Here is an 18,764-nt window from a genome sequence, read left to right as displayed (position 1 = left end):
ACCAAGTGCCGTTCCCAAGCCCTGTCCTTAAGTCAAATTTGTACGTAAGCCGGAACAGTATTATTGTATAATACTGCATAAGTAGTATTGTGTAATGAACTCAAACCATTGAATCATTGTGCATTTAACTTCAATTTTGCTACAGTGGGCTCCGTTCTTAACTATGGGTTGTCCGTAAACTGGGCGTTCTTAACTTGGGGGCTCCCTGTACTAGAAACCTGGAAAGCTGCTGGTAGATAATGCTGACAAATACTGGAAGAGATGAGGCAGAATCTGACTAAGTAGAAGGTAGCTTCCTGGGTCCCTGTTGCTCCTTGCTGGAATGATTGCTTGCAGATTTGGGGTCTCTTCGTGCTGAAGTGTATTGTGCGGTGTTGAGGGACATCTCAGTCTTCAGACTGGGATGCGAGCAGAGGTCTGCTGCTCCCTTTAAGGGTATGTGGAAATCGACTTGTGACCAAGGATTTGCAGTCAGTCATCTGAGTCTGCACAAGGTTGCCTTGAGCCATTGTGTGGCTGACTTCATTTTGGCCTTCTGTCATTTCCATTGTGGTTTCCACACCCTGCTTTAGAGCACAGCGTGGGAAAGCAAACCATTCGTGGAGGTGTTTAGGTCGGAAGCTGGGTGGCCATCGGTTAGGGCTGCTGGAACCATGGAGTCCTGCTGGGCCAAGGGTTGGACTAGGTGATCTCCAAGATCCCTTCTGACCCTTCCAGTCTCGGATGCTCTGTGTGTGCGCGCGAGTGAGCTGTTTTAAGAGTTTGTGGCTTGGTCCGTTTTAACAGCAGCAGTTTTGTAAGTGACTGACCATAAAGCTTGGAACGTTCCTTCTACACCAGTGTTCCTCAACCATGGCAGCTTGAAGATGTGTGGACTTCAACTCCCAGAATTCCCCAGCCAGAATTCTGGGAGTTGAAGTCCACACATCTTCAAGCTGCCATGGTTATGAAACACTGTTCTACACCCTGTGCGTGGTTGAAAACCTCAGGTACTTAAAATCTTATTTTCTCTTACTAGAATGTAACCTCATCTCCTCAGTATTCCACGTTCCTGGAACACATCATCCCTCGCTTCCTTACGTTTCTCCAGGATGGGGAAGTCCAGTTCCTGCAGGAAAAACCCGCACAGGTATCCTCCAAAATAATTCTTTGTTTGGCTGAGGTGGCCTTCAGCTTCTTGCGTGGGCCTTTTTAGCAGCTGGCTAAAAGCCATGCGGGTCAAACGGATTTTCTTCTTCCTCAAAGCAGCTTGTTGGCCAGGAAGGGAATGAATTTCAGAAGGGAAGGTGTCCCCTTCTCTTGCAAATTGTGACTTCTGGTGGATGTTGCATAATCTTAAACAGGTTGCCCATCCTTATTATAAAGACATGTATACCGTCATTTCAAATCTTGGAAGGAAGGTGGAATTACTGTTAAAAGATAAAGCCCGCTTTGGATAGAATTCGGCTCCGTGTAATTTTCTTGGCTGCAATGTAAAAGGTTTAGGGCATCTTCTGAGACCTTTCTTTGAACTTCCCAGTTTTACTTGCCACCCTAAAAATTCCTGGTGTCTCCCATCAGAACAGTAACGGGGTGTGACTCTGCTTAGTTTGTTGAGGTTAGCCGAGAGGAACTGATACCTAATTGGGTTTGATTATTGTGTATTTTAATGTTACCTTTTTTTTTAATGTAAAACCTTGCTTAAGCTGTTAATGAAGTTAACAGATTTGCAGATCATGCACAGCTTCATTTAGTGTTATAACGTGTGCTTTTTCTGTTGAATTTGTGTCTTTAACATATATCATTCAAAACCAAGTTCTATTCCCCCCTTTTTTTCCTCCCCTTCTGCAGCAACTGAGAAAATTAGTTTTGGAAATAATCCATAGAATACCAACCAATGAACATTTGCGCCCACACACGAAAAATATCTTATCTGTGATGTTTAGATTTCTAGAGGTAATTGTATTTGATAATATGATCCGCATTTTTTCCCAAACCTTTTGTAATATGAGGCTCTGGTTTTTGCCATTATTTAATAAATCTCTTCCCTTATTCCTCCCCCTCCTCCCAATGTTTAGACTGAAAATGAAGAAAATGTACTTATTTGCTTGAGGATCATTATTGAACTTCACAAACAGTTCCGGCCACCAATCACACAAGAGGTACATAATTTTCTGGTCAGAGTTGTTAAATTATGGGACTTCCGAGATACTTTCTGATGGCCTGTTTTACAAGGGTGACATGTAGCCCTTTCTGCCATCCTGGACTCTCAATGTTATTTCTACATTAATTCAATTTGATTGGGCAGAAATAACATTGAGAGTCCCTTTTCCCTACAAATGATTATTTGCGCTTGAAAGCAGAAGATGAGAGAGAACATGGAACCCACCTTGGTTCCTCTACTTGGGTTGGGTGGGTCATAGGCCTTCCCTTATGGCAGTGTTGTCCAAACTTGGCCACTTTAAGATGAGTGGACTTCAACTTCCAGAATTCCCCAGCCAGCCATGCTGGCTGGGGAATTCTGGGAGTTGAAGTCCACTCATCTTAAAGTGGCCAAGTTTGGACAACACTGCCTTATGGGCTCCTCAAGCAGCAGATCCTGGGGCTCATGTTGGCTTCTTCCAAGAATAGAATTGCTTCAGATTTTGAAATAAGATTTCTCATACCTCTTTCCCCCTTTCCACAGATTCATCACTTCTTGGATTTTGTGAAACAGATTTACAAGGAATTACCAAAAGTAGTGGTAGGTAACGTGATGATGGTGTTACTGTTTTTCTTCTATAGGAAGGTGTGTTTTTTTGTAACCCTTGGTCTTGAGCCAGTATCACTGAATACTCAGTGCCTTCTCTACACTTGGCTGGTTTTCCTAAAAGAATTCCTTATCCCAGAATCCATCCGTTCCAATCACTTTCACATTGCAGCCTGTGCTCCGCAGCTAGGGTGATGTCTTGTCTTTCTTGCTCTAGAATCGATACTTTGAGAATCCTCAGGTCGTTCCTGAGAACACCATTCCTACCCCAGAAATGGTGGGCTTGATCACGACGATTGTGGTGAAAGTAAATCCGGAGAGAGATGACAGTGAAACCAGATCGGTGGGTACAAGAAAAGATATCTCTTGAAAACTGCCAAGTTCTGTCTTTGTGACTCCTTGCAGTCTTGTCAGTCTGGATGGTGTCAGAAAAGTGAGCTGTTTACCACTGCCATATTAGCAGTACATACACAAGAAAATATTACTTATTTAATGACCATCTAGAGCAGTGTTTCTCAATGTATGGCTGGCTGGGGAATTCTAGGAGTTGAAGTCCACATATCTTAACCTTGCTAACATTGAGAAACATTGATCTAGAGAAGGTTTTAATACAAAAATATAGGGCGGTCAAGCAGATAAATTGAGTCTGGCTTCACATAATGCTCCATCTCAGTTTGTTTAACTGAAGTGTATGTGGTTGAAAGTCGGGAAGCCACCTCAGCAAACCATGGTCAGCCTGGCTTGCTTTAATTATAGCCTTTTGCGTCCAAACTTGGAATGTTATCTTATTTCTGGTTTGGTTGGGGGCTGGGAAGATATTTGAGACATCCTTTGAGTGCTGGCAGAAGAGATAGATGGGGAAGAAACTAGAAATGGGCTGAATCAAGGCAGGGCTGTTTTGTTGACCTGGAAGAATGCCTGTCTTGCTGAACAAGCCAGGACTGAAATGAAGCTGCGTTAAGTATGGGCAGTTTACATTAAAATAAGGATATTTAAGAAAGTGGAATCAAAATTGGTGGCAGCTAAGGAGGGAGGGTTCTGCTTAATACTTGGATGGCAATCTAGGAGTCCCAGAGTTATAGGCTCGACTGAGAAGTAAAAAAAATAAAATAAAAAATTAATGAAGAAGGCAACAGGAAGCTCCTTCAGTACTGTTACCAAAGAAATTTATCTGAATATGTTTATGTAGTCACCAAGAATCCAGTTTGACTTCAGGGATCTTTTATGAGAAAGCAGCAAAAGCAATCTGGTAATAAAGCTATAGGTAATTCCTAAGAGCTTCAAAAAAGTAAAAGTAAATTTAAACAACTTAATCCCTTACAGCACAGATGCTGGGTGGGGCACAAAGGATTAAAACCAGCCAAAGCTAATAGGCCGAATAAAACCCTAGCTAATAAAAAATATGTAAGAGATGCCCAGGCCTGAAAACCATCCCTCATTAACTGATACACACCAGACAGACAAACCCACCAACAGGACTTGTTTAACTTGTGGCCCAAATCCAGGCCTTTATTGCCTTGCAAAGCTCAGTGCCCTTCTTTTTGTTTTTCAGCACGCTGTCATTCCTCGTGGCTCTCTATCCTTGAAAGTGTTAGCAGAACTTCCCATAATTGTTGTCCTCATGTATCAGGTTCGTATGAAGCGATTTTCACCCATAGCTACATTCCTATTCTTTACCTCCAACAAACCCTCTGGCCCTTTTTTCCTCCATCAGAGACAAGAATAAGAGGTAGGTGTAATTTCGTGCACATCTGGTCTCGAACGTTTTTGCTATTCTTCTCGGATTACTGAAAGGCAAAAAAAGAAAAGAAAAGAAAAAAGCAGGGTTGATGCTTGTCCTTCCTTAACACACCTTTTTGTTTTTTCCTAGCTGTACAAACTGAATATTCACAACGTGGTAGCGGAATTTGTGCCCTTGATCATGAATACTATAATTATTCAGGTGTCCAACCAAGCCAGGTATGTGTAGGGGACAAACCTTTTAACAATTCCTGACCTATGTGAAGAAATGCACGCTGCTGATACAAAGCAAAGGGGAACAAACTCCAACCTCAAATTTCAGAGGAGAAACCCTGTTCGTTACTGCAAGAAAAGGCGCCGTAGTCTTCAGGGATCTTAAGATGGAGAGATTTATCATGACCAAAACCTCCTTGAATTGGAGGCTGCCTCCCTGAACCTGGAGTCTTTAAGGCAGGGAGTGGCAAGATTTTATTTTATTTTTTTCAAGCTGAGGGCTGCATTTGAGAGTTGTATCCAACAAGGAATGGGCCAGGACAAAAATGGGATGTAATTTAATGACAGTTGCATTATTTACTTAGGTATAAGTCATATCTTTGCTTTCCATGGGTTTAACAAGTAAGTATCTGTCATATGAAACATTGCAATCTGTGGTGACAAAGGGGGGTTCGTGGGGGATCTGTAACCAGAGATTTTGGGGGTCTCCATCCTGGTTTGAGATGTAAGCTTTATGCACTTTTGAATATTATTTTGCTAGCTTAAGAGTGCAAGGCTGTGTGTACTACTCGGGATTAATCCTCACTGAATATGGTGGGTCTTCCCCCCCACCCACCGGGAAGCAGGGCCATTTTAAAGCCTTTTATTTTTCCATAACAAATATGCAGTCACTGAGAAAATTACCTTTTTTAAAGAAAACAAACACACATGTGAGAAAAGGACTTTTCATAACAAGAAGCTGGCTTTGTGTCTAGGGGTTAAAATACGTGCCTCAAGAAGCACCTTCTAAGAAGAGGCATGCTTTGGGGGAAAAGCAGAACGCCTCTTCCAAGGCAGTGCCTGCTTTCTATACTTCTTACAAACATTTTCTGTGCTTATTTCATAACACAGCCAATGAATAATTGTTGTGATCAAATATGCCTTCTTCAATTTTTAGGCAGAATAAAAATTACAACAAGGAATTGTACGCTGACTTCATTGCTGCACAGATCAAAACGTTGTCGTTCCTGGCGTACATTATAAGAATTTATCAGGTGAGCTACGGTAGAAGTCTGAGGAACTGGATGTCAACGATCTGCAGAAGCTGAAGAAACCAGGCAAAGTGTCTTGGCCAGGTTCCGTGAGCCAACACTAAACAGCCAGCATTGTATTTCTTTTATGTATCTTAGATAATATATATTTTATATATCTTAGAATAGTCCTATATTCTACTCTTTTAACTTGTTCCCTCTTATTCTGTGCAGATTACGTAGCCATTTTTAAAATTTTGCTCCCTTTTTACCTATGGAACTCTGCTGAAATTTGGTCAGTGGCCATATTAAAGAGGATGATGATTAAATGTTGAGCACTAGTGGAGGCTGGAGGAAATGGGTAAAGGAGAGGAAGCAGATATTTTTAGTGATTTCTCAAATATGTACGCTGCAGATTTCATGCTGATGAATGGCAGCTCGCAGCAATTAAATCTCCATGGTCCATGTAACAGGACAGAACAGTGTTTTTCAACCTTGGCCACTTTAAGATGTGTGCTAGCTGGGGAATTCTGGGTGTTGAAGTCCACACATCTTAAAGTCGCCAAGGTTTCAACTGGTATAGAACAACAGAACATCCACAATGAATATGAAATGGTAAATGTTCATAGTAAGTGATAGACATTAATATATCCATGGAAAAAAATTAAAATGTCTACATTACAGTATAATGATAAAGTAACACCCTATTGTCATAATAAGTTGACAATTCTTACTATATTTCTATGACACTTATAATGCACCCCATAGCTAACAGTGACCGTAATGTTGTTGCCCTCTGGAATAGTTCAAACCTTAGTTCTTTCTGGAAAGCTGTCACAATGGGGACCAATCTACTGTCTCATTTTCTCCTCCTCCTCTCTCCATGTTCTTCATTCAGATCCTCCAAATCATCCTTCTCAACCTCATACCCCCAAAATATTTGGAGATACCTCCATGGAGATAGTTTATATAGGCACCTTCTAGGAGGAGTTTGGGTTCTTGGTTGATAAGTGTTGAAGCCGCCTCTCTTGGAAGGAGATCATGGGAATGACTACATGTTTCTGCTGCTTATCTAGGTGGCTTGAGATATAGTTTCCAAACTTAGTGGCCTCAGGATGCATTGGACTACAATCCTTGTCATTGCCAGCCAGCCATGGTCCTGTAGTTTGGAATGCAACCCAATGGAAAGTCAACCTTCCTTAGACTTCCTCTAAGTTACTCTTCCTTGGGATGTTAACAATGGAGGCTATATCTATAATATCGAGGTGCATTTCCTTTTTTCATTTTGCCAGGAGCTAGTGGCTAAGTATTCTCAGCAAATGGTGAAAGGAATGTTGCAGCTGTTATCCAACTGTCCAGCAGAAACGGCTCACCTGAGGAAGGAGCTGCTCATTGCAGCCAAACATATTCTCACCACTGACCTGAGGAGCCGTACGTATTTCTGCCCTGGTTAGGTAGTTGCATGCAGCGATGAGGAAGTGGCGAGCGGTAGACACAGGATACCATTTCTTTAAATAAATGCCAGACCATCCCATGGGCTGCCTTGTTAAGGCCATGCAATTTCTGCAAGAATGGTTTTTGCAATTGCTGTGGAAGTTTGAAGCCTTACATTAAAAGCCACATATAAGATTTTGCTCCATATCATGGGCTTCTCAAGTCAACCTGGGGAGGGTTCCAGGCAGATGTTCCAGGCTCAGCTTCCCCAATCACTTCATAAGGATGGTGATGGTGCAATTATGGCAATGCATTTGTACAAGGCATAGTGTTTCCCCTAAATTCTACTTCCTGTAGTAGTGGTGCAAGTAGAAATTCAAAATATTCACTATCCACTTGCAGCCTCCTCCTCCTCGTTCTTCATTGCATACACTGTTTGGATTTCTGCCCAATGATGCAGTCCTTTATGGTTTTGGTGGACCTTAAAGAGAAACTTCAGCTATCTCTCAGTTCTCAAGTTCTTGAGATACTGATATGGACCCAGGGACTTTATCTCAAAATTCTCACAGAGCAAGATGTGCTTCTCTTAACTGTCTTGTATGTACTTCTTTCTCACCGGCTAGTTTCCCAGCAGATCTTTCAGAAAGGGAATTCTGGCATAACACTCAATTCAGAAGCCCTAATTGCGAAAGAAAATTTGCCCTGGGCCTTGCCATTTGGGGGTTGTTAGAAGCAGGTAGCTGGGAATTCTGGAGTGGATGAAATGTTATGGGGAAAAAAGTTTTGCTTTTGCTTTGTATTCTATTTGGCTTGAGGGAGGAAAGGAAGACGAAAAGAGAGTGTCGCCTAGCCAGTGCATTCATAATCAGCCAGCATGTTTTCACACGGAAGTCATTCCTTTGCGACCTTTGTATCACTAGCTTCAGTTAGTTGAAACATCTTAATAATCCTTGTTGCTTTCGTTACAATACTGATTCTATTGCAAATTTTTGTTGCAGAGTTTATCCCATGCATGGACAAATTGTTTGATGAATCCATTCTCATAGGCTCTGGCTACACGGCCCGTGAAACTCTCAGGTGTGTAATGGGGGCTATTAGAGGCATTTAGGGGTCATATATAAGAGTCATAGGTGTCTGCAGGGGAAGGCGAATTACGATGCATGCATGATCACGCCATCACACAAACGCTGCATCTTAATATACTTGCATCAGATGTCATAACGATGACCGTCATTTCGACAATAGCGTGCTATAGATGGCATGGCTAATAGCGTCATGCTTCAGAAGTTGATGGGTGTATGATTAGAGATTTTTTGTCTTTTCTGTGCATGTCAACAGCAAGGGAGGAAAAGAGGGTGTTTCAGAAACCCCTTTCTCAGATAAAATATACAATTCCTCCAGAGGTGAAAATGGGACGTTATGGAGTTTGTTTCCTCTCTCTCAAGATGAATGTAGTGGCTTGCTTAATATCTGGCTATGTTAAGAGAAGAAACTGAGATGGGTGGGGCTTCTCCTTTTTTCAATGAGTCATTAGTAACAGTGAAATGCTAGATGAATGTGTGGGCCCTACTCCTGAGGAGCTGAACTGGGTATTGCAAGTTGGATAAGAAGACTCCATGTGATTGATCTGCCTAGAATCGGCATTCTTTGGAATTAACCTTTGGAAGGTTGAAGTTACCGGTCTTGTTCAAAATGAAGGGCTTATTCAGAAACCACTTTAACATGCCTAGTATGGTTTTTAAATGGATTTATTTGTAAAAGTTCTTGGGGGGAAAAGAATCATCCCAAATTTTAAACCATACTTAAAACACCCACCCATCTCCTTGACGTTTAGCATCCTTTTAGCCATGATGGCTGGGAATTGTGGAAATTGTAATCTAACCCATTTGAAGGGTCCGGGTGGGAGTGGATTGGCGGAAGGCTTCCTAGATTTCACTCCCCCCTTAATTATACTCTTTTAGTTTTAAAATTTGGCAGGTATTTGTTGCCCAGTTTGACTTAAGGTTGCACTACTGTATCACAACTGCATGCTTTTCCAAAGATGGAAAGCTTTCTGCAGAAAAATAAAGCAGTAGAAAGCTTTCTCCCCGACCTTGGTAGCTGTTGGACGTCTCTGTTGGAAAAGCGAAAGCTTAAGATAGTAACCCTCGCCTCCAAAACAGTACGCTTCTCTTTGTTTTAGGCCCCTTGCGTATAGCACCCTGGCCGATCTGGTCCACCACGTCCGCCAGCATTTACCCCTCAACGATCTCTCCCTGGCCGTCCAGCTCTTTGCCAAGAATATCGATGACGAATCTTTACCCAGCAGTATTCAGACTATGTCGTGTAAACTTTTGCTAAACCTGGTGGATTGTATTCGGTCCAAGAGCGAACAGGAAAATGGAAACGGCCGAGATATTCTCATGAGAATGTTGGAGGTAGGAAGACTTGTAGTGGGAGCGAGAAGCCTGCAGTGGCGGGAATAGCATGAAAGGATATCACTGCTCAGAAACATGGTCTCTCTGGAGAGATGGTGGGGGCCAGAATGGGAATGAAAAATGGAGGAACAGAAATGGTGGAGTCATTTGAAAGTCAGGCGGTTGTGTAAGGTTGCTTCATAGCTTCGTGGTAGAACTTAAGGTTTGCACCCATGAGACCCTGCGTTCAGTCCCCAGCATTTGCAGGTGGGGTCGAGAGAAAGATTCCTGCCTGAAATCCTGATGAATGTTGACCCATTTTGACAATGTTGGGTTAGATCATGCTTCAGCTCAGTCTGCAGTTGGCTTCTTCAAGAAGGCAAACATGTAGTTTGCTAATCCATCAGGTTAATGATGGTTTCACTGAGTGACAGTGAGGATTGTAAAGTTCATTTGCAGTACAAACCATTGTTTGTCTGCCTGGGTAGAATAATTACCGATAGCCGAGCAGAGGAAGAATTGCAATAATAGGAGGGATGTAGGATTCCAAAGGGAATGTGAAATTTACAGCAGTTGGGCGCGTGGGTATCCGAAAGACTGGGTAGCAAGAGGGATGCAGGAATTCCAGCCACTTCCTTGTAGCTCCATTGGTAGTCTGGTGCAGTTGTTATTCCTGATCTCCCTTCCTCTTGTTCTGATTCCTCAGGTTTTTGTCTTGAAATTTCACACCATTGCCCGTTATCAGCTTTCCGTTATCTTTAAAAAGTGCAAACCACAGTCAGAGCTGGGGGCAGGAGAAGCAGCTTTATCTGGTGCACCAGCAGGGGGAAACACTCTTCCGGTCACAGTACCGTCACCTGCTCCCACCACCCCCGTAGTCCCTGCGTCAGGACCTGTCTTTGAGAAACAAGGGGAGAAGGAGAAGGAGGACAAGCAGACCTTTCAAGTCACTGATTGTCGAAGCCTGGTGAAGACCTTAGTCTGTGGCGTCAAGACAATTACGTGGGGCATCACATCTTGTAAAGCTCCTGGTGGTAAAGTTGATGGATTCTTAATTACCCTTTTTAAAAATGTATTCAGATTACAACCCAGTCACAGACCTTTAAGTTGAAATTGTGGATTGGAGTTTGCTCTGTTTTTGCTTTATTAACTTATGCATACTTATAGGCAAATGGCATTTCTATGTTACGTGCTTGGATGAAAGGTGCGTTACGGCAAGCATCTTCTCAAAGAGGCATTCTCTTCACTCCGGGATAAATAGTTATGGCAAACATCTTCAAAGAGGCATTCCCTCCACTCTGTGGGAGAAAGCAGAATGCCTCTTCTAAAACATCTGTTGCCTGCCTAATTGGAGGGGGTGTCTTTTTATTGCATTAAAATATCTAAATAAATTCATGCTGGCTAATTGAATAAATGGCACAGCCCTAATGTTTTACTGTTACACAAACTAGCGATCTTTTGCAGAATTCTGGTTTCAGTCTTTTTCTTTCTTCCCTTCTCTTTGTCGTCTTTTTTTTAGAAGCCCAGTTCATTCCCAATAAGCAGCTGCAGCCTAAAGAGACCCAGATCTATATCAAATTGGTGAAATATGCCATGCAGGCTTTGGATATTTATCAGGTACCTATTGGGACCCCTGTGTCATCATGGATGTGGCTTATACCTAATTTGGAAGATGATTAATCCATTTCCCTTGGAAAATTTTCTTCTTCTCAAGCTCAGTGTTTTCCAGTTAACGCCTGGCCAGTTGCAAAGGAACGTATTTTAATCCTTTGAAATGTATCCACCACACCTAGGTCCAAATAGCTGGAAATGGGCAGACGTACATTCGAGTTGCAAACTGCCAGACAGTCAGAATGAAAGAGGAGAAAGAGGTCCTGGAGCACTTTGCTGGTGTCTTCACCATGATGAATCCTTTGACGTTTAAAGAAATCTTCCAGACGTCTGTCCCTTATATGGTTGAAAGAATCTCCAAGAACTATGCCCTTCAGGTAGTATGTTTTGTGCACTTGACAGTAAGGTGAACCTACAACTGGGTGACAAGTTTCACACAGTCTTCTCCAAGACTGATTTATAAGAGCCATGGCATTTTATTGGGCGCTCAGGGTTGCAGGGAGGCTGTGCACCGGAGGTTGAACGGTGCGCATCACGATTTAAAATGAAAATCATTGAAGTGGGAAGATCTCTTTAAGAAAGATCTACATCCAGCTGATCTAAAAAGAGCCACTGGTGAGCCTTTCTGGGGAAGGTCTATGGCAGGCACCAGCTCTCTGCTGTTTGCCCTTTGCTACGATTGGGAACGGAACGTCAGCAAAGCAACAGCCTTAGAGGAGTCAGGAGGGTCCTTGGAAAACTAGGAAGGTGTCACCCTGTGTATCCCAGCTGCTCTAGGTTTTCTCCAAAGGAGAAGAGAGGTCAATCTTAACAGGAGGAGAACCATGGAAGTTCTTTATCCATGACTTCCCCGATGACATCATTCTGGAAGTGGAGCAAAGTCTGGTCACCACGAGCAAGCCATGGTGGTTTTGACATCTGTGGAGCAGAAGAAGAGCTGTGTCATCTGTGGAACTGACCTATTTTTTTGCCCTTCTTTTTCTACAAGCTGGAGAAAAGCAGATCAGGAAAGAGGGGCAGAATAAGTTCCAGAGACGCATTTAACATTGCTGCTTCCTCTTCTGCTTTTTGGGGTCACCCTAGAAGGGGTTTGGAGGGGATGGAAGCTTTGATATTGGTATTCCGGTTGCTTTTCTCCCCCAGCAGCTAAATTTGCCATTCAGTAGCCTTTTTAGAAAAAATCATTGGTGGGGTGATGATTCCCAATTGCTTTTTCTTTATGGTATTTTGACAGATTGTTGCAAATTCTTTCTTGGCCAATCCTACGACCTCAGCTTTATTTGCCACAATCCTGGTAGAGTATCTGCTTGACCGTTTGCCTGAAATGGGCTCCAACGTGGAGCTGTCCAACCTTTATCTCAAACTCTTCAAGCTGGTCTTTGGTTCGGTTTCGCTCTTCGCTGCAGAAAACGAGCAGATGCTAAAGGTAAACGTTGGAGAAATGGAGATGCGGGAAGTGTCTTTCATGGTGTTGAGCGTAAGGATGGCCAATTCCCTTTGTGCAAAAGCCAAACCAATCTCAAAATTGTAGTTGGATTCCAAAAAAAAAAATCGTGGTTTGGTGCATCTAAGAGCAAGGGTTGGAGTTTTCCAAAGAAAGCCTCTTTGAACGAGCAGGAATTTGAAAATTAGTTGCGGTTTTGTTCATTTTTGTTTTGATAGCTATTTATAGAAGAAAGTGGACTCTCTTGAAGACCTGTGAAGTGCTTGAGCACCCCAAAATAATAGAACTTTTTAATCTCATGAGCATTTCTGTAGAGATTTGTGAGAAGGGAGGAATCCTTGGACCATTGTAGAAGAGCATGTGATGGCTCCTGGAATCAGAAAACATAGCAGACTCTTGACATAGAGACTGTGTTCCAGCCAGTGAAGACAAACAGTGCAGAAAAAAAATGTCTACAGGGCACAATTTAGGGCATGGTTATTGAAGGAATGCAGCACGCAGTTGATTAAATCAAGAACGTCTTACAAGTTGTCTTGACGTTAGGAAGTAACTCGTTTTGTGTTGGTAGACCTATCAAAAGCAATTTGTGACAAGCTGGAGGGGAAAATAAAAACTAATGAACCCTTCAAAATGGTTAGTTCAGTTTTCTCTAAGCTGTACTTGCCAGATACGCTTGGGGATTATGGGAGTTACAGTCCAGGATATATGGAGAACGCCATGTTGTGGAAGCTTGTTTTAAGCATGCCTAAATAATTACTTCGGGCTTAGCCAACATGTACCAATCTACTTCTCAACTAGTGTAATTGTACTCGGTAATTTTTTTCTTTTGAATTACAAACGTGACATGTATATTTAAAAGAGAGAGGGAACATTTCTTCGTCTGCCAAGAAGTCCTGATTACTTGTGGGCTAATTGTTTAACCCCACTGCTTCCTGCCTTGCAAATAAATCCAGGATGTGTAAAGCATTCCTTCCATGGAATTGGGTGCTGTATTATTATTTTTTTTAAGCCAGCCTCCTGAATCAAGGTCATTTTGCCTGTATAAAAGGCAAATCCAATTTCATTGGCGTGATATACTGCGCCTTTGTTCCACGCCTGTTAAATTATTCGATGCTCAAGAATTGATGTATGGCCCTGAGTAGACAATTTAATTTGAGTGATGAAAAGGATTCTCACCAATAGTGGAGCAAGGCTGGGCCTTTAGATGTTAATAATAATAATAATAAAAAAACAACAGTTATTTTGGAGTTTGTTACTCAGTTGAGTCAAATGGCCATTTTTTCTCCCACTTTTCTGTCGGAGTAGCCCAGCCCTCTTAATTTTTTTCTCCTATAGTGATGGGAAATGTATTCATCTGTTGATTAACTGTCCAATGCAGTGTTTCTCAACCTTGGCCACTTGAAGATGTGTGGAGTTCAACTCCCAGAATTCCTTAGCCAGCATGACTGGCTAGGGAATTCTGGGAGTTGAAGTCCACACGTCTTCAAGAGGTCAAGATTGAGAAACACTGGTCTAATGTTATCGGTTTGAACCTCCTGCTTACTTTTAGTGCGTTCAAGAGAGCAGTAAGATTATTAGAAGGGGGGAAAACCCCTCAAAGAATGTGAGGGCCTGTCATATTCCTACTGCTCCCTCCCCTTTTTTTTTTTTTGAACAACAGAGCTTCATTGCTTTAAGGACATAAGAATAAATTCTGCTCAACCTAACCTAGTTGCTTGGTTCAAATATGAGGCTAAGCCACAATAGAAGAATGATTCATTTTTATGGCTTAGTGATACAGGTGTGAACCACACCGTTGTGATGGTTGAAAAAAATTGTGAGTAAAAAAATCTTGATTCAGCTCAATACGTGACTCCAGCTATTAATCAATTAATTAATTAATTATCAAATTTGTCCTTAAGTTGAATTTGTATGTAAGCCAGAACAGTATTATTGTATAATACTGTATAAGTAGTATTGTGTAATGAGCTCGAACCATTGTGTATTTAACTCAAATCATTGTGTATTTAACTTGAATACTACAACTACTACTACTAGAACTAGCTACTAGAGGCTCCGTCCTTAACTATAGGTCATTCGTAAACTGGGCGTTCTTAACTTGGGGACTCCCTGTATCATACAATAATACTGTTCCGGCTTATATACAAATTTGACTTGAGGACGGGCCTTGAGAACAGAACTTGTTCTGAAACTGAGGACTACCTGTACTGTATAAGTAGTATTGGGTAATGAACTCAAACCACTGTGTATTTAACTCAAATTTTGCTACTGTAGCCTCCATCCGTAACTACGGGTCGTCCATAAACTGGGCATTCTTAACCCGGGGACTCCCTGTAATCAGCACCCTTATCCCCCCCACCTCCCCTTCTGTTTTTCAGCCACATCTACACAAGATAGTCAACAGCTCCATGGAACTTGCGCAGACAGCTAAGGAACCCTATAATTATTTCTTGCTTCTCAGAGCCCTTTTCCGATCTATTGGAGGAGGGAGCCACGACCTCTTGTATCAGGAATTTTTGCCCTTGTTACCTAACTTACTACAAGGTCAGTAGACCTCTAAGCTCATCAAACACTCCCCCCCATCCACCCCCCATATATCTCTTTAGGTCAGTAGTTTTTGGTAGCGGACTTAATGTTTTGTTCTTGCCCCCCGATGCCATTCAGGTCTCAACATGCTCCAGAGCGGCTTGCACAAGCAGCACATGAAAGATTTATTTGTTGAGCTTTGCTTGACTGTCCCGGTTCGCCTCAGCTCCCTCCTTCCCTATCTACCGATGCTGATGGATCCTTTGGTATCGGCTTTAAATGGATCCCAGACACTAGTCAGCCAGGGTCTGCGCACTCTGGAGCTGTGTGTAGATAATCTGCAGCCAGATTTCCTGTACGATCACATTCAACCCGTCCGAGCTGAACTGATGCAGGTAAAGGTGTAATTATGGGAATGGGGCTGTAGGAGTCGCCCTTTGCTTGGTTATTCAGAAAGTTTTGCTTTTGCGCCGGTCATGTCTCAGATTGTGATTCAAGGTGGATGGCGGTCTGATAAACAGGAGGCAAGTTTTTTTTGAGGAAGGTGCTGCTAATGGAAAGTTGTGGTATACAACTACTGTGTAAATTGTTGGTGATCAGTCCAAGAGCGGCAGGGAGAATAGCTTGGCCTGTTTTAGACCTGTTGAATTGTAACAGGGAAAATGTCGTAAAACTGTAACTTGCAAGAATTCCCACTAGCTAGGAAGAACGGTTTCTTTATTTTTCACAGTATATTTATTCTGGAGGTTTTATACTTCCCTGAAGAGCCACCATCCAGAATGGGTTTCAAAAAGTTTTGAAAGCCCAGAGTTTCAACATCCTTCTGAACTGCCCCTTGATGTTCTACCCGCTTGCTTCTTAGGCTCTGTGGCGCACACTGCGCAATCCTGCAGAGACGATTTCTCACGTGGCTTATCGCGTGCTGGGCAAATTCGGTGGAAGCAACAGGAAAATGCTGAAGGAGTCGCAGAAGTTGCACTACGTGGTGACCGAGATTCAAGGGCCCAGTATTACGGCAGAGTTCTCTGACTGTAAAGCATCCATTCAGCTCCCTATGGAGAAGGTAATGTCTACCTTGAGATCCTTCTGGTTAGGGGTATTCAGCCTGAAAGTCTGCATTTATACGTAGATCCTGGTGGCCTTGAATGGCGAGTCCTATTTGACTTCTGGTGAGAACGAAGCATTTTTCTTGGAATGAGACAGATCCGTTTTGCCATCACCTCCTACGAGGGTGGAGATAGACAGACAGACAGACAGACAGATACCCTATCCAGCCTACAGCCTTTATACATACATCTAATTAATATTCTGCATCCAGGCAGAACATTTTAGGATCACCAGAAAATTGGGAAACCTTTCTTGATGAAAAAGTCAGCCTTTGTCTGGAGTGAAGCACTCTTGGATTGGGTTCACAAAACATTCTAAGCCATAGTTGGCTTAAACCTAGCTTAAGGAATAACCACCATTGGCTGGGTACATGCCATATGCCCAACAGCCATAGGGGCTGGGTTTGTCCAACACACCAAGCCCAAATCGAACAGACCACCATTGGGGTCTACAGTGGGGGGGATGTCACCAAGGGGGTGAATATGGCATAGCGATGTGAGCCCTGTCCCTTTTGTACAGCCTGCGCGAAAGGGGTGGGGCTTGCATCATCGTGCTGCAAACACCATTTCATCCTTTTTGACGTCCATTTTCCCCCCTCCCCGCAGACCCTGCCACAGAGCAGCATCTGTCTATGCCCTGCCTCCCCTCCTGTTGAGTTTCTATCTTGTACAAATGCTCTGTTGTCGTTTTCCAATATTGTGGTGCTTTAGGGTTTTTTACTGGTTGACCAAGAGAGATTCTTTCTTAGGCCATTGAGACTGCCTTGGACTGCTTGAAGAGCGCAAACACGGAGCCCTACTATCGGAGACAAGCTTGGGAAGTCATCAAGTGCTTTCTGGTCGCCATGATGAGCCTAGATGATAACAAGCATGCTTTGTATCAGCTTCTTGCACATCCCAAGTAAGAGTACAGGTGGATCAAGTTGACACTGGCAAGCTGGGCCTTGTTCTCGCAGTGGCCCAGAGCAGTCTGTCCAATCTGAGCGCCCTTTGGAGGCGTCAACTTCCCTTCCCAGCATCCCCTAGCTAGTGTGGCCATTTCTGAGAATTCTGGGAGTTGGAGGCTGCCTAAGGCGGGGAAGGCTGGCCAGATCATATGGGGATAATGTAAAAGGGAAGGAAATCAGTTTGGCAAAGAGCTGTCATTGATCGGATTCAGATGTTGAGTTAAGCTACAATGTCGTTTGTTTGATTTTTGCTTTTAGGACAGTGGCATTGCCGTTGTTAACTAGGATGTATGGCTAGGTGTTGTGTGTAAAGCAGAGCCCTCTAGCTTTTTCAATAAATCCTGATTAAAATGAACCCATGAGGCTAAATAGGACCTTTTAGCCATTATGACGATTTTCAGTATAGAACACTAAGCCATAATGCTGGGTTTCTAATTATGCAAGGCTGAGAAGCCACATGATAGTTTATCGCTGTGCATGAACCAAGACTGGATTCTGTTAGTTTGATTTAATGATTAATATTGGCTGCAGCCTAATGCAACATGCGAGCTGCCTTTTATGGATGCTAGCTTGTGGTCTGCTGAAGGTTTCTCTGATTCCTTGCTTGGCTCCAACAGTTTTCTCCCATCCTTCAGAGTAAATTCATGTGATTCTTCTTGGGTCAGTAACAAACTGTTACTTTGGTTTTGGCAGCTTTACCGAGAAATCAATTCCCAGCGTGATCATTTCCCATCGGTACAAGGCCCAGGACACGCCTGCCCGTAAAACCTTTGAGCAGGCCCTGACCGGGGCCTTCATGTCAGCGGTGATCAAAGACCTGCGACCCAGCGCGCTGCCTTTCGTAGCCAGCCTAATCCGTCATTACACCATGGTGGCTGTAGCTCAGCAGTGTGGTAAGAATTCAGGGATGCGCCAGACATAACAATTACCTATGTTGCTCCTGATTTGCCTGTAGGTATAGAGACTAGCATGTAAGAAATAGAAGTCATTGTTATGTAGTTTTAATTTGGGGAGGAGGAAAGATGACTATAAATGTAGACCTGACCCAGCGCTTTCTAGGTATGTTGATGTTGAAGCTTCTAGAGCAGTGTTTCTCAGCCTTGGCAACTTTCAGATGCGTGGATTTCAACTCCCAGAATTCTGGGAGTTGAAGTCCACGCATCTGAAAGTTGCCAAGGCTGAGAAACACTGTTCTAGAGTTTTCAACCAGCAGGGTCAAAGACTAAATTCTTGACATTGTAATTCCAACACATCTGGAATTGCAATCCTACATGTACCAGGTTGGGAGAGGTTGTGATATAAGTCTGGGGTTCTTAGGGCTCTGCAGCGATTTGACTGCAAAGATCTAGTGTTAGTTGGACTCTGCAAAGGTTTGACTTAAAGTGTTAGTTGGAAGATGATTTGATCAAATTACCCCTTTGAATGGAATTGCAAGATCAGTTTGAATCGGGCCTTTTGAATCAATTTGAAGATTCAGTAGGCATCTGCACGGGTTGGATCAACCCAACGGATTGCAAATTTGGCTGATTTTCACACTCCTATCCATAGTTGGGGGTGGACGACATAGAGGGAGTCAACCTGGTTTTTGCTTTACTCACTATGCTAGATA

The 18,764-nt window shown here is 42.9% G+C and overlaps 1 protein-coding gene across 8 annotated transcripts in view; it reads left to right on the top strand.

The window, feature by feature from the left end:
• Positions 1 to 18,764, top strand: part of TRRAP (transformation/transcription domain associated protein) — a 116,263-nt gene that overhangs the window by 3,251 nt on the left and 94,248 nt on the right. For 5 of the 8 annotated variants that reach the window (XM_088148048.1, XM_088148053.1, XM_088148052.1 and 2 more), the window contains exons 4-23: positions 1,019 to 1,129; positions 1,831 to 1,935; positions 2,058 to 2,141; positions 2,666 to 2,722; positions 2,946 to 3,071; positions 4,281 to 4,358; positions 4,599 to 4,687; positions 5,619 to 5,715; positions 6,984 to 7,122; positions 8,124 to 8,202; positions 9,308 to 9,542; positions 10,228 to 10,555; positions 11,041 to 11,138; positions 11,315 to 11,512; positions 12,367 to 12,558; positions 14,955 to 15,120; positions 15,241 to 15,497; positions 15,965 to 16,165; positions 16,958 to 17,109; positions 17,849 to 18,048. In XM_088148048.1, coding sequence (XP_088004174.1) covers positions 1,019 to 1,129; positions 1,831 to 1,935; positions 2,058 to 2,141; positions 2,666 to 2,722; positions 2,946 to 3,071; positions 4,281 to 4,358; positions 4,599 to 4,687; positions 5,619 to 5,715; positions 6,984 to 7,122; positions 8,124 to 8,202; positions 9,308 to 9,542; positions 10,228 to 10,555; positions 11,041 to 11,138; positions 11,315 to 11,512; positions 12,367 to 12,558; positions 14,955 to 15,120; positions 15,241 to 15,497; positions 15,965 to 16,165; positions 16,958 to 17,109; positions 17,849 to 18,048 — 2,992 coding nt within the window. The remainder of the gene's footprint in view (positions 1 to 1,018; positions 1,130 to 1,830; positions 1,936 to 2,057; positions 2,142 to 2,665; positions 2,723 to 2,945; positions 3,072 to 4,280; positions 4,359 to 4,598; positions 4,688 to 5,618; positions 5,716 to 6,983; positions 7,123 to 8,123; positions 8,203 to 9,307; positions 9,543 to 10,227; positions 10,556 to 11,040; positions 11,139 to 11,314; positions 11,513 to 12,366; positions 12,559 to 14,954; positions 15,121 to 15,240; positions 15,498 to 15,964; positions 16,166 to 16,957; positions 17,110 to 17,848; positions 18,049 to 18,764) is intronic. The other 3 variants (XM_088148054.1, XM_088148051.1, XM_088148049.1) reach the window with 1 other exon arrangement.

This window comes from Python bivittatus, unplaced genomic scaffold (genome assembly GCF_059951505.1).
Source record: "Python bivittatus isolate LINGU-HERP-01145 unplaced genomic scaffold, Pbiv_v1 ctg000560_np1212, whole genome shotgun sequence".
Classification (NCBI taxonomy): Eukaryota; Metazoa; Chordata; class Lepidosauria; order Squamata; family Pythonidae; genus Python; species Python bivittatus.
Note: the sequence above shows the minus strand (reverse complement) of the source record. Positions and strands in the feature narration are given on the sequence as shown.